The 15,133-nt window shown below is 41.7% G+C and overlaps 1 protein-coding gene across 1 annotated transcript in view; it reads left to right on the top strand.

The window, feature by feature from the left end:
• The first annotated feature begins 5,636 nt into the window (after positions 1 to 5,636).
• Positions 5,637 to 15,133, top strand: part of EGFLAM (EGF like, fibronectin type III and laminin G domains) — a 107,310-nt gene continuing 97,813 nt past the window's right edge. The window contains exon 1 of the mRNA XM_063291127.1: positions 5,637 to 5,849. Within this exon, the coding sequence (XP_063147197.1) occupies positions 5,732 to 5,849 (118 nt within the window). The 5' untranslated portion in view covers positions 5,637 to 5,731. The remainder of the gene's footprint in view (positions 5,850 to 15,133) is intronic.

The raw sequence follows: 15,133 nt of genomic DNA, 5'->3' as shown, positions 1-15,133 counted from the left end.
ATCTGGTGGTGGTCCAGCTGAGATCTGGTAGCCATAATGTTGCTTTCTCATTAAAGGGCCACCTCCCTTTTTTTCATCTTGTTTCAAAGTGGCAGACTGCTCCAGATGAGGCAGGAGAGAGCTTTGTGATTGAATTATCTCTGTAGTGCAAAACTTGCAGCATGTATAAAATTAAATGTCAGGAGGAAAAGTAAATGTCAACAAGAGTTCTTCCTGGGGTGCTAATTTTGTAGTAGATTTTTCTCCCAACCCTGAAAAGTTTTGGTCTATACCAATGGGTGTGAGTATCTGTATAAATCTAGTCTGTTTTCATGTTTGTACTAGTATGGCAGGAGTTGATCCATTTTAAAACTATTTCTAAGAAATCAGCTGCATTATCCCTGTTTTCTTTTGCAACTTTCTGTCACAAAGCTTTTGTATGCAACTTTGCCATCATATGTAGTTTTAATGTAAATTCCCTGATAAACCCTTTTGTTCTATATCAAAATTTGACCAATGTCATTCTTCGTTATATAAATCTCCTTCTGATAGGTTTTCTCCACCGCAAGATATTTTCTTCGATATAACTATCTTTTCCAGAAACATATTGGAGAATATATGTAGCTTAGGGTTGAACTGTGGAGTCCTTGGTGCTCTCTGAGCCTTGTTGTTTTCTTGCAGACGTTTCATTGCCAGACTAGGCAACATCTTCAGTTTGCACTGAAGATGTTGCCTAGTCTGGCAATGAAACGTCTGCAAGAAAACAACAAGGCTCAGAGAGCACCAAGGACTCCATATATATATTCCTTTTTTTAAAATGCCTCTCTCCCAAAGGCTTAAAAGGCATTTTATTTTGATTTTTGTTAGAAACAGATAGACTTTATTTAATGCATGATAGACCCTATCTTGGAGGAACCTACAAATCTGGTCCTTATAAATCTAACTGATTCATTTTACCTTCATATTTATTAGGTAATTACACTCTGTATATGGTGCAGTAGGAATGGCAGAGAAATTAGTTTAAAAAAAACTATTATTTTTATTTATTATTAAACTTATAATATCAACTAAGATTTCTCAGGGATTTTCAATAAATGTATATGAATTTGAATGCAAACATGAATCATTTTACGTTTTTAAATCAATATACGAGCTGAAACTTAGCATTCAAAATTCATTTCTCTAAGATTACAATTAATCAATATTTACATAAATAAATGCATTAATATTTACTTAAGCTTAAATTCAATTTAAACTGTAGAAATACAACATGTATTGTGTTTGGGAAATTTTTTAATTTTTTCCCTTTTATTTAAATCCATTACCGGTTAACAATACAGTGGAATATAGAGGCAAAATGCATATAACTTTATTTAATTAGATTACCTAGGAATCTGGAATTGGGTAGTAGACAATCATTATGCCTTTGTTGTTTATAATTAAATTCTTTGCAAAAACTAGGCAGAATTACAAAAAAAAACCCGCATTGAGAAACGTGCACCCAAATGCATACAAATCTTAATACAAACTTTACAAAATCAAGGTCAAACTTGAGAAATTGAACATGAAAACCTGAAATGGACAGATTTGCTCACGTGTGCTCTGTATGGATTAACTGTTGTTGCCCACTTTTCGTCAATGGCATTGCCTGTGACTTATCTGTAAGAGAAATAAGTCTTCTTCTCAGTGGACTGTTATTCTCTTCCCCCATTCTCCAGATCATCCTGTCCTCTTCACCACTAATCTTCAAGGTTGCTATCAGGGTCAACCATCTGGGAAGATTAAACTGCATTTATCTGCTTAACTCAGTATCCTCTAGGTCACTTGTGTTAGTTCTCTAACCATATTTACTTGGACATAAAGACCCGTACACACCCATTTTCAACAAGAGTTATTTTTTGAGAGCGTGTGCTTATGAAGGCAACTGTGGTCTTCTTCTGTTCTTGGTCTTTCTCAGAAAGGGACCCCTGGATCGGTTATCAGAATTCCTAACCCATAATGAATCCAGATGGATAAAACTGTTGATACCTTTTCTCCCCTTCAATTATTTTTGTTCAGTGCTCTTGTATATTTTACTAGGGAGGGAAAAGAGACCATTCAGCCCAAGCAAAAGCACACCATCCCATCATGGAATCTTATAGACAGAATATCTATTAATTCGTTTGAAGCTTTCTTACCCTCTCTTCAATCCTAAAGGAAAATCAGTATGTGGACAGGGTATCTTTTTTTTTGTGGATGGGTCTGTAATTTCTATAACAGTGTGTGTGTCTAATTTATATACCAGTTCTTGTTGTAAAAAACGTAAAATGCTTGCCAATATACAAAAGACCAGAACTTCAAAATGAAAACAAAGAATTGGAAAGATTCCTACACCAAAAGCGGTTATTTTAAAATATATTTAAAACACACTGACACTGCAATCTGGGTTGTTACCCATTGGCAAAGCACATGCTTCTACCTTTGTGTCTTTTAGACATAAAAAGATTTTATATGGAAAGAAAAAAAAACATGACGGAGTCATTGTTTTCATTGGTTAGAAGTATTTGCATTCCTGATGCAGCTGTACTCAGGTTTGCTTGAAACTATTTTATAGCTAGGCAGAAATGGCCTTTCAAAAGAAGATAAACTTGCAAATTTATTTATCTACCTATTGTCCATCAGATTTGGGGCAGAGGAATAAGTGGATGATTTCTTCAAATTTCTTCAGAAGAAGAAAGGGTAGGGCTTTCCCTCAATGATACGTTAGCCCTTCAAAGTTGTCCAGACAAAAAGCACAATGATGAATACTAACTATATCTTTACCATAAGGTTACATTAAGAGAATCTGGCAGGACTGAAAGTATTTCTACCCTCCTTTCCTTTTACTCTCTGGAAAACTAGGGAGAGTCCTTTCTGAAACCCTTCCCATGGCCCCTCTCCTTCTATGGGCTGAGAAATATTTTACATGCCAGTTGTCCAGTCTGCGGCTCTTCCTCCTCTCTCCCAAGGTCATTCCCACATATCATTACATGAGAAGAGTAACGCCCCTCCAGAAGAAAGTCCTATGTGGGAAGTTTCCCTTGAATTGAAGCATGAGCAGGGAGGCTACAGACCATAGGACAGTTGCACTTGGGGGAGAGGGGAATAAAACCCAGCAAGATGGGAACACAGTGTCATAGCACAAACCCCTCCCTTTTTCTATTGCATCAACATCATACTGCCTTCCAAAGGGGAAGGGCTTCCATCACACCACTCTACCATATTTGAACCAAACCCCCATGGATGCTACTGCTACTGATGAGAGAACTGGATGATGACATGCAGGACATTTGTGCGCACACTCACAGCCACCTTGAAGTTAAATTAGTACACAACCCAGCATGTGAGAATTTCTCTGAAATTCTCCTCTGGGGGGAAAAAAAAGTCTAAAACACATTTTCTTTTATCCAGTTGAATGAGAAACTGGTAGCTTGCTAGTCTGTTTGCCTGCTGTTTTTTGTTTCTTAATCTTTTTCTTTTGTGATCTGTTCATGAAACCCAAGGTGGATCTGGCTCTCCACTCCGCTTGGACAAAGGATGGTCCATCCAATACTACCACTGAGGCTGTATAGATACAAGAGGAGGTTGGTTAGATGGCTGTAGGGAGCTATCTAGTGGCCAACAAGAGAGTGAATGAATTCATGGTGAATAAGAAAAGGCAGCTTTAAAAAACCCAGAATTGGTACCTATTAAAATACTAGAATGGTGCTTTTGTAACATATAGGTTTATGTGAGTTTGTGAGAAGTTTCCTTATGCGAAGCAGCAAAGAAAAATGATAAACAAAAGTAGGCATATGTTACAGGCTGGGATAACTCAACACTTTGCATTTATTGTTATTTCATGACTAAGTTCCTTACAGTACTAGATTGCAAGTCCTGTTTAGCTCCTTAGAAGTTGCTTTCAGGTAAGAACATTTAAGTATCAGGCTGCAAATGTTCCATGGTTGGCTGGGAATAAAAACAACACACTGATTCTAGAATATAAACTAAGGCCTCAGCTATACATTCAACAAAAGGAAGGGGCCATGCCACTTCATGACCTGCAACTTTTAAAAATCCTCTCCAAGAGAACAGTAGAAACCCTTTCTATCAGGGAGAAAAGATTTTGTCTTGCTTGCTTTTTGCCATGATAGGTACCTACTTGCAGGTCCTTTTCGGAAATGTAAATTGTGCTTACATCTCCTGGAGGACATGCAGAAATCTCTTCCCTTGTAGACCTTTCTGCTGCTTGAATAGTCCAGGTCTCAAATTAAGTCCAGGGGAGATGGGGGACTGATGGTGCATTCTCCGTTTGCTGGAAATATTTTATATCAGATCTTCTGTAGAGGAATGAATGTATGTAGACTAGGTTGCAAACTCATGTTTCTAATGTCCTTTGGGAAGTGAACTGGTTTTCTGTCCAGGTTCTATTGCATGGGTTTGGAAGTTCTTGGCAGAAATTATACGATTTCTGTTCCATACGGCGAATGATAGCTATGATAGAATATTAGACAAGATAGTTTTATTTAAAGTAAGGGGCACTGAACAATCTAATTGGAAAATAGGTCTCCTCCATAAAGTATCTATATCATGCAGTCTGATTCATTGGTCACAAAATAGTGAGCTAGAATTAAGGATTATTTTTTCACTCAGGAGCCAAAAATTGGTGTTTGGAATTTCTGAATGCAAAATCCTACTTGGGCCAGTGTTTTTAGTTTTTTTCTACTTTCTGTATTAATAATACAAGCACTCATGCATAATTAGCACACGCATTTTTTTTTTTAAAAAGAGCATGTGTAACTGAAACAATGACTACTTTTCCCAGGGAAATGAGACAGAATTTGATAACCATCAGTTTGGGACACTGATACATCTCTTTGCCGCTGATCCCACGTAGAGGGTTACTCCGTCATGAGGTAAACCTCACCAGGTCCCTTAGAAGAAAAAGAGTCGCCAAAGAGGATTAGGAACGGCGAGCGTGAAAGGCGCCTTTAAATTGCAGCTCGTACTGGGAAAGTTTCAAACGAAAAATCCAGAGGGACGCCTCGGGTTTTGAAGAGGCGACTGCACGGCCCAGAATTAAAATCGAGCAATCTGCGATTTATGGGAGGGAGAGAAAACTGGACGAACGGTCGAGAGCGGGGTGAAGGGACCAAAAAAGCCCGCAGGCTCGGAGCGCGAGAAGGGAGCGGGTTCCTCAACGGGAGCGTCGTCCACCTTGGAGTTCGCGCGCTCAGCCCTCGGCTTGGCGCCTTGCGCTCCGGCGCGCGGAGCCTCCCCGTCTGGCCACGACGCGCAGCCCCAGCCCTCCTCAGGGGGGCGTCCGTCGATCGCACCGCGGGGAGACGGGGCGCCCTACCGGGTCTTTCCTTCTCGGTTAGAGGAAGGCGCGCCCGTCTTTCTCCTAATCGCCGTGCGCCATTTCATTGCGGGAGATCCGCCTAAATCCCATCCAAAGGCAGGTCTCCGCCCTGCTGCGTGTGTGAAAACCCCTCTGCTCAGCCCGCGCCAGCCTCTCCTAGCGCCGTCTGGCTTCTGCAGACTCAGGACTGGCGCGGCTGGCTCTCTTCTCGTTCACCCCTTCCCCACTTGCGAAGCTCCTCCCAGACCATCCGTACATTTTTGGTTTAATTTAGTGGCGTCGCCTCGGACTGCAAACCCAACCTTTAACACGCTCCAAGTCAACTTGCCCAAACTTTGATTAAAATAATATTGGCGGGGTTGAGGGGCCGTCCGACCTGAGCCAAGAGAAAGAATGAAAATGGATTTACACTATCGACGTGGCCGCAGCTGCCCCCGCCTGGCGCTACTCGTATTGGTTTGTTGCGTCGGACGTCTAAGCGCCAACCGGAGAAATATCCCGCGGCGACAAGGTAAGCGCCGGAGGATGGGGCGGCCGAACCAGCCCGGGCTGCGTGCCCTCAGTCAGCAATGCCGCTTCCCCCAAAAGTGCCCGGCGGGAGAGCAGGGGTACTGCGGGCAGCTGGCCGTCCTCGGAGCCGTGAGCGGTCGGAAAACGTGAAGGGCAAAATAAAAGCTTTCTTCCGCGAAGCGCGCGCGCGCTTAACCGAGGCTGGCTCTTCAATCCGCTCTCCTCGCGCACCTACAACCCTCACCTCCCGCTCAGTTGCTCCCGCTGGGTAAATCTCAGCGTTTCTGAAATCCGCTGGAGCTGCTGAGAGTTCAGGCTGATTCCATGTGATCTCAATTACTGGGCACTAGGAAAAAAGCGGAGGGGGGGTGGAAGAGAGTGATTAGAAGAGGAGAAGCGTTTTAGAAACAAGATTTATTTAATCCACATTGACAGAATGGCCCCGAGTTTCCTGTTGCGCGAGGAGCCATCCGTTGAGTCTTGTTTTGCTTTCTTCCCCTACTTCCCCACCCCTATGGTGGAGACCAGCCACGGGTCATTATGTACAAAGCCAATTAAAGAGTCCAGACAAATTGCTTGAAGAGGGTAGTTTTAGGGAAGCTTCTGACGTTTGCCTCAAGACTATATTTATGGTTTTAACTAAAATGACTTTTTTAACAACCCAAAAGGCCTCTGTGAACAGATGTGTTTATGGTATTTATGATTGATCTAAGCACTGGGGAAAATCGATCCCCAGTTCTTTGAGAGAGAGAAAAGGGGAAAAAGCAGGCTGCTTCCAAAGTTATTTTACTTTTTCAGTGAAAAAAAAAGCAAAAAGACATGTCTCTCCCTCCCAGTGCTTTTAAGGCAGAAATTCAACAAATGTTAATTCCCCTGATGCCGGGGGTGGGGTGGGGGTCAAACTTTTTACAAATGGGTCAAAATACCCATTTGTAAAAGCCTAGAATGGACAAAGATTGTTTCCAGGGACTGCCACCTGAAATCTAAAATAGTGGACCAGAATCATTCACCTCTGTAACTCCATTAATTCCAGTGGAACTCTTTCTTGACAGAAGCTGAGCAATGCATTCAAGCAAGTGCAGTGTGACCAGAGTTATACAGAGCTTTTTTTTTTAATTTAAGAGGAAGCAGATAAGTTGCTACATGGTCTTATGAACCTATTACATATTCTAGCTTCTAAATATGCTATTAGTTCCTAATAACTCTAGTTCAAACAAACTTTCCCTCCTGTTCTCTCATTAAAAGCCGGGTTCACACAAAGCTCTTTCTATCATTCCTTTGCACACTGTGAGGGCTGTCAGGAGAGATGTCCCATATTCTCTTCATCCACTTCCAGCATGAATAGTCATGGGGCAACATGGCTGCGTGTAGCTCCTTGACCCTGTTACTGCACCAAATGGGTGCATGGTACTTGGGTAAGACCTCCTGACTTGAGTAGAGGAATTGGCCAATGTGGGTGTCATCCTGTAGGTTCTATTTTGTTTTAAAAAAAGAGATAAGATAAGGCAAGTATAAATATAAAAGTAAGGTACTGTAAAATGTTAGAAATATGGAACTGCTCATTTGGAAGGTATGTTATGGGTCAGTTAATTCCATTTTTTGGTAAGGGTATAAGCTGAATGATAGACCAAAGATGTGTGCAGAAGACCTCTTCTTCAGATCAGGCTGGGAAAGACACCTTCCCAAAATCTTGGAGAGCTGTGCTAATGTGCCTTATGCATTCAGCCTGATTTAACTGAGGACTTTTAGAAGTGCATCAGGACAGCCTCCATACATTTAAAGAAATATACAAAATCCCCCAGTGTGTATCTAGCAAGTGTGAGAAAGGGACCTATTTGTGTGCTGCTCCACTGCTCCCAAACAGAGCCCCATTTCCTCTGCACTGAACATGGTGGCCAGGCAGGTTGATGCTGGAGGACCAGATAATCCAGATCAAATCTGCATTTCCCCTCATTCATTCAATGCAAGGTAGGGGTTGGGAACCGGTCATTCACCAGGCATTGCACATCAATGCTGTCAACTCCCATCACCTTTGACTACTATCAAAGGTGATGGGAGCTGTATCCAAGAGCATCTGGAAGGCTCTTCTGCATCTCTGTTTTGGGATTAGTGTCTGCCAGGGTGGAGCATCTTGACTTTTTTGACCATACTCTATGGACTCCCCTAGCATCAGGTTCTTCTAACTACAATAGCTTATTAATATTTAGGAACTGTTTTGGAATATATAATTGTGCTTGGTTATCATGTGAGCCAGTCTGGTGTAGTGGTTAAGGCATCAGGCTAGAAACCGGGAGACTGTGAGTTCTAGTCCCGCTTTAGGCATGAAGCAGCTGGGTGACTTTGGGCCAGTCACTTTCGCTCAGCCCTGGGAAGGGGGCAATGGCAAACTACCTCTGAAAAACCTTGCCAAGAAAACTGCAGGGACTTGTCCAGACAGTTGCCAGGAGTCAAGACTGACTTGAAAGCAACCCCCCTCAAAAAAAAAATGTTAGAGTCATTGCTTCTTGCTTTTCATTCGTTATTCTTCCTTTTCTTTAGGCCAGGTAGTGAAAAGTACTTTACATACCCATAAGCAGTTCTTAAGGGAGCGATATGTGAAAGCTAACGAAGGACTTTTCCAAAGTGTTATAATAAGAAAGAAGGAAGGAAGCCCAGGAAGGGGCAGGCTGTCAGGCCAGACAGCAGACTGTTCCCTCAAGAAAGCTGTTAGTAAGACTGGATGCACCTTTGCAAGAGCCGTACTGACCCTTCTTCAGTGACATTCGTCCTTCAAGATTCTAGATTTTTAAAATCTTTAATAATATATTCCACCAATTTACCCGGAACAGGTATTAAACTATTATTTGATTTCCTAGATCACAACAAATTCTTCTTTTAAAAATTGTGTTATACTTTCTAGAAGCTGCTAATCATCGAAATCTTTTTCTCATAATTTAGTTATATTATTCCTAGTGAAATGCAAACTAAGTCATGTTTGGAACCACCAAACATTTTCTTTTATGCTTAAACCCTGCGGTGGCATTCAGGCTTTTGGACAGTACTTAAAGGTGCTAATTGATATTTTGTTCTCTGTGACTGAATATACACTTGACTTTGTGTTCTAGTGTTGTTTAGTATGGCAAGCTTTGTCTTTTTTTTTTTTTCTGAGAGTAAAGTGGATTTATTGTTAGACATGGAAATAGGTAAGAGAGGAGAGTGGGGAAGTAATGGTTTGTGATGGCCAGGAGAGTACCTGTGTCTTCCTAAAAGTAGTTGCAAGCAATGATATCCTCCTTTGTACTTCCTAAAAGGAAAGTTCATATGATATGGGTGAGGAGGAGATGGGATCTCCGTGTGGTTATGACCATGCTATAAATGTGGAAGAGCTCTTTTCTCTGCCACTATAAAGTTCTGGAGTCTTTAGGCTTCTATCAAACAAGTGAATGGTAAGGGAGGCTTTTGAATTTCAGAAGGTATAGCTGTTAGACAGAATCCTGTTTTCTCCTTCACTCATTCATTGAAAGCTTCCTGAAATCTTAAAGTGAGGGAGTCTTTAAGAACTCTAGGTTGCAGGCTCAGACTGAGAAAACAGAAGGGAGCTTTAGATGAACCCTGTGCTGAAAGAAGGTACATACAATGGGGACACTGGAGGCCACCTGTCAGTCAATGGCTGAGGCTGCCCCCAGCATTGGTACAACATACAACATCCAGAGTGTGTCAGAAGGATCTCTCTGTCCATCCATGATCAACTATTATGCACAAAACTTCTACAATCATTTATTTAAAAAATCATTTGCATCTTTTTCTAATGTACACCAAACACACAGATAACACGGCTTCATAGCTCCCCTCGTGAGCTCAGTCAATGCATGGATTCTCCCTATATGGAAGCAATTGGATGGAATGTTGCTATATAAGAGTAAAGCACTTCCATTATCTGATCACAATGAGAACCCTGATGCATCCTGTTTCCCACAGGAAAATCAATATGTGTGTGGGGTTTGCTGTAGTGGTTAAAGACATGGGAGTAGAACCCAGGATATTATTGAATTCTAGTTCTGCCTTAAGCACAAAAACAGCTGGATGACTTTGGGCTAGTCATTCCTTCTCAGCCCTAGAAGAAGATAATGGCAAACTTCTTGAAAATGTTGCCAAGAAAACTTTGTGGACTTGTCTATGTCGTTGCCAAGAATCAAGACTGACTTGAAAGAAGGAAGGAAGGAAGGAAGGAAGGAAGGAAGGAAGGAAGGAATAAAGGCTTATAACTGGATGGGGACTTCATTTTGGCTGATGAATGCAATCCTTTGTATAGGTTTAATGTGTTTGTTATTTTAAGGGCTGCTGTTTTGTCTTGACCTAGAAGCCTTGGACCTTAATCTGGGATGAGTCTACCTATAGTTAGCAGTTAGGGAAGGAAGCAAGCATGAATTCAGCTTATTCAGAAGCACAGGGTCCCATGTTATTTCACATGAGTCTTCCTGTGGGCTGAGGTATGGTGAGCTCAGATTAATTCTGTTATTATCTTTTAGAAATTTGAGGACTGATTGTGGGAATTCTGGGTGCTACTATCCCAATGCATTGAATTGGAAAAGGCTTTATAACAATTTTTTAAAAGGTGATGTGTGTCCCATAGTTCTACTTAAGCAAATACTCAAGGTATCTTTCCACACTGAAAAATCCAAGTCAATATAGAATGTTAACAACATAAATGATGACACACTAAAATTAACATTAAAATAAATTAACATTTAAAAGCACGGTGAAAGGAATGCAGCTTTACAATTTTTTTAAAACAAATCCTGAGATGGGAGACCAAACACTGAATTCCAGAGCCTGGGTGAAGAGGAATTTGAACTCCATCCCAGAAAGATAGGTCTCTAACAGTCAGGGCATCTTCTCAAAGGCTTCTCCTGTACATCTTAATAGTTGTACAATTGTAACAAGACAGGTGTCTTTAGACGGGCAGTCCCTAAGCAGTCTTATAAGCCTCCGTACTTGTATATCCCCCCCCCCCCGAGTCCTGCTGTGCTGCCTCATTGTGGCGAGGGGGGGGGGTACTCCTGGGAAGGATGAGTGAAGAACGTTGGCAGTGCATGCCAAGGGTATATAGTCCCAGCAGAGTCACCCAAGGTGTGGAAGGTCATCCCAGATACCTAGCTAAAGCAAGCAGGCACCTATATTGGGGAGCAGTGATATAGGAAGATGCCAGAGGGAGATGATGACTTAGTGACAATGGCAAAGGCTTCAGTTCATACTGTGCAGGAGAAGGCAATGGTAAACCACTCCCATATTTTTATCAAGAAAACCCATGGATAGAAAACATAACCGTGTGGATGATACAGTGCTGGATGAAGGCCCCTCAGTTGGATGGCATTCAACATGTTACTGAGGAAGAGATGAGGATCCTTTGGAGTACGAATGGTGTTTATGACATGGATGGATGAAAGCCTTTGGGATGTCCTGTTGTTGCTATACAGGAAAAGGAAATCCAAAGCTGCAAAGATAGAATTACAGTAGGAACATGGAACGTAAGATGTATGAACACAGGAAAGCTCAACACAATTTTTTTTTTCACAGAGAATACCTATGTGGTCGCTAGGAGTCGAAAACAACTTGATGGCACGTAATCAATCACTTGTATATACGCCAGCGTGATCATTATGAACCTTCAGATTGGAAGGCACGCATACACTTTGGTCTAAGTGGCCAGTGGCACATGTTTTGATGACTACAGGATTGGGAGCAGCTGGGGTTTTAAACAATGAAGATTTTCATGCTCTGAATGGTAGCAGACAGAAGGAGTCAGGCAGAAATTCTATTGAAAAGTAATGACGGGTCTTTCATGAAATGCTGGTTTTGTGAAGACTATGGGCTCTGAAAGAGGGCACTTAAAGTGTATAAAAGCCCCTCAGAGTCTTCTGCTATATTTGATCTGAAGCAGAACCCTCCTTACGTCACTGAGGTTTTTGCATAAGCTTCAAGGGCAATGTTGGGGCCTTGATGTTGAAATGCCTGAGGAACTGATTAAAACGATCTTTGTATTCCGCATAGTCCCCCCCCGCCCCACCCCCCACTGCTTTTCCAGAATAAATCTGTATAGAAAGAAAAGGCAGAGTCCAAAATGGCATGTGGGAACCCTCACTGTGTTAAGTCATAATGCAAGGGACAGTCTAATGGGTTACCTTTGCAAGCTCAACTTTAACTGTACGGGGGCTGCCTAAGGGGTTCCTTAAAATGCACCTTAATTATGTGTTTAGATTTAAATTCCAGTTGAGAGGTCACCAAAGCCTCTTTTTGCATCTGTTCTCAAACTTATAAATATTTCTGCCAACAGAGAGTACATTGAAAGTTTCTGATGCACTTCATTCAGCCATTGTGGTTTGCAAAGATGAAGCATTAACAAGGCTACTATGGATTGTTCAACAAGCCATGGTTAAATGTGCAAACCCAATGATTGTGCAAACACAACCAGTAGTCCCCATTAATGTGTCATGACAGTGAAGAAGAATGTATCATCCTCTAATTTGGGTGAATGGTCTTTTTTGGATATGGGGCCCACTGTTCCCTCTTCAGGGGCTACAGAAGGGGATGGTGGTAGGCAGAGTGGTGGCTGGAATGTCAGGGTAATACACAGGCATGTACCTTTTTAAAATGTGCAACTCCTTTTGCACAATTATTGCCCATCCCCAGTTTATGCATTATGCATAAATGTAAACAAAATCCGTGTCTGCAAGTAGAATTTTCTGTTGGCAATTTGGTTTTGTTTTATCAAGCACTTCTCCTAGGAACTCAGCTGAGATATTGGTACTGAGAAAAGGAATCAGGGTGAATGTTGGCCTCACCCACTCTTTCTTCTCTTCTTGCCTTTTATGCATCTAAAGAGGAGATTGAAAACTAACTTGTGGGCTGTGCCTGTGCAACATGCAAACCCAGGATTAACAGAATAGTGGTTTATAGAGTAAATCCAAATTCTTAGGCTTGCATAATACTGGACAATAAAGTAATACTGGCTGGGTTCACACAAGACAGTGAACCACAAAGTACCCAGTCACAGTTTAGCCCACTGTGTTGTGTGAACCTATTCATCATAACTGAACTCAGGAAATTATGGTTCCAGTTAAAGGTTGTGGAATTACTCCAGAGGAAAAGGTTTAGATGTACTGTTCATTGGAAGTGTTTATTAACTGAGCTCATTGTAATTTAGCTGACCCAGTGTATCAAAACCTCCTCCTACTGTAGTAAATTCTGCTTATAGTCCAGACTCTTTCATTTGGTCAGAATTTAGTTTTAAGAGTAACACCTGGATTATATCTTTGATAATTTACTGTCACCACAGACTGCACAGTTGGGGATATAATGCTTAAGAATGGGCTGAGCTTAAAGCTTTTATTGGACAGATGGCTAATTTTGTTGGCCTGACCTCAAGGATCTATCTCGGTGATCCCTGTTTAGCTCAGTAGCTGCCAATAAATACTAAGATAATTGTGATGGACAAGTGTATTTGAATTAAATGACCACCAGCTGCTTCTAGTCAGGAAAGCAAATGAATAAATGACAAACTGTGTCTTTTATCAGCAGTGGCTGATTCTGTGGCTATGCTTCTATCTTGAGAGGTAGGTCTTAGCACAGCTGGCCATCTTCCAAAGGACCACTAGATGGCAGCAAAAATTTAAGAGTTTTCTTCTGCCATCTAGTGGTCATTCTGATTTTTGCAGCTCAGGTCTGGTAACCTTAGTTATATCCAGATTGAATAACTCTGAAAGACACTATGTAGGGTTACATTTGAAAGTGATTTGGAATTTTCCACTGGGGCAGAATGCCTGTGCCTGGTTGCTTGTATGTACAGAGAAATTAGAACATAGACTACAGATTCTGTATCATCTGCAGTGGCTGTCATGTGCTTCTGAGGCTAATTCAAAAGGCCGGGTGAAGCACTAGAAGTTTAGAGACCAGCTTATACTCATCTGTGTCTGTGTTCCTGCCAGGTTCTCAATATAGGTCTCTGAGACTCTGCTCACAGACCCATCAGTAAGATCTATTGAGCTGGTGATTGTAGGAAGCAGGGACATTTCAGTGGTGTCCCCCTCTGTTTAACATTTTATCTCATAGGAAATCTGTTTAGCATTAGCTTTCTTGTTGTGCATTTTTAAATGGATACTCCAGACCTACATCCTGTCATCTATTTTCCTGATTAACTGGAACAGGACCCAGATTTTCTGATGATGGCTGAAAGCGAAGAGGAACTGAGGAGCCTTATGATGAAGGTGAAAGAAGAAAGTACAAAAGCTGGCTTGCAGCTAAACCTCAAAAAAACCAAGATTATGGCAACCAGCTTGATTGATAACTGGCCAATAGAGGGAGAAAATGTAGAAGCAGTGAAAGACTTTGTATTTCTAGGTGCGAAGATTACTGCAGATGCTGACTGCAGTCAGGAAATCAGAAGACGCTTAATCCTTGGGAGAAGAGCAATGACAAATCTCGATAAAATAGTCAAGAGCAGAGACATCACACTGACAACAAAGGCCCGCATAGTTAAAGCAATGGTGTTCCCTGTAGTAACATATGGCTGCGAGAGCTGGACCATAAGGAAGGCTGAGAGAAGGAAGACAGATGCTTTTGAACTGTGGTGTGGGAGGAAAATTCTGAGAGTGCCTTGGACTGCAAGAAGATCAAACCAGTCCATCCTCCAGGAAATAAAGCCAGACTGCTCACTTGAGGGAATGATACTAAAGGCAAAACTGAAATACTTTGGCCACATAATGAGAAGACAGGACACCCTGGAGAAGATGCTGATGCTAGGGAGAGTGGAGGGCAAAAAGAAGAGGGGCCGACCAAGGGCAAGATGGATGGATGATATTCTAGAGGTGACAGACTCGTCCCTGGGGGAGCTGGGGGTGTTGACGACCAACAGGAAGCTCTGGCATGGGCTGGTCCATGAAGTCACGAAGAGTCGGAAGCGACTAAACGAATAAACAACAAAAAATATAGAGTTTGGGGATGAATGTGCATACTAGAAACTTATTGATGGCTCCTAGGGGAAAAGAGTTCTCCCATTTTTTTAAAATGGCGAGATAGATCAGTTTAGCTTTACTATGGAATCATAGAGTTGAAAGAGGCCATTTAGTAGGGCTGCGTACACTTCAAAACTGATTTGCAATAAAAAGAAAAACAAAAGAAAAAAATGGGCTTTGCATGAACTCAGCACCTATCTGCTTTTCATTAAAGTTGCCCAACATTTTTCAGACTTCTAGGTGCTCTTTAAGTTAAAATGAATGGGCTATGCAACATTTTGGATGTGGAGGGAAA

Source organism: Candoia aspera, chromosome 2, assembly GCF_035149785.1.
Source record: "Candoia aspera isolate rCanAsp1 chromosome 2, rCanAsp1.hap2, whole genome shotgun sequence".
NCBI lineage: Eukaryota > Metazoa > Chordata > Lepidosauria > Squamata > Boidae > Candoia > Candoia aspera.
Note: the sequence above shows the minus strand (reverse complement) of the source record. Positions and strands in the feature narration are given on the sequence as shown.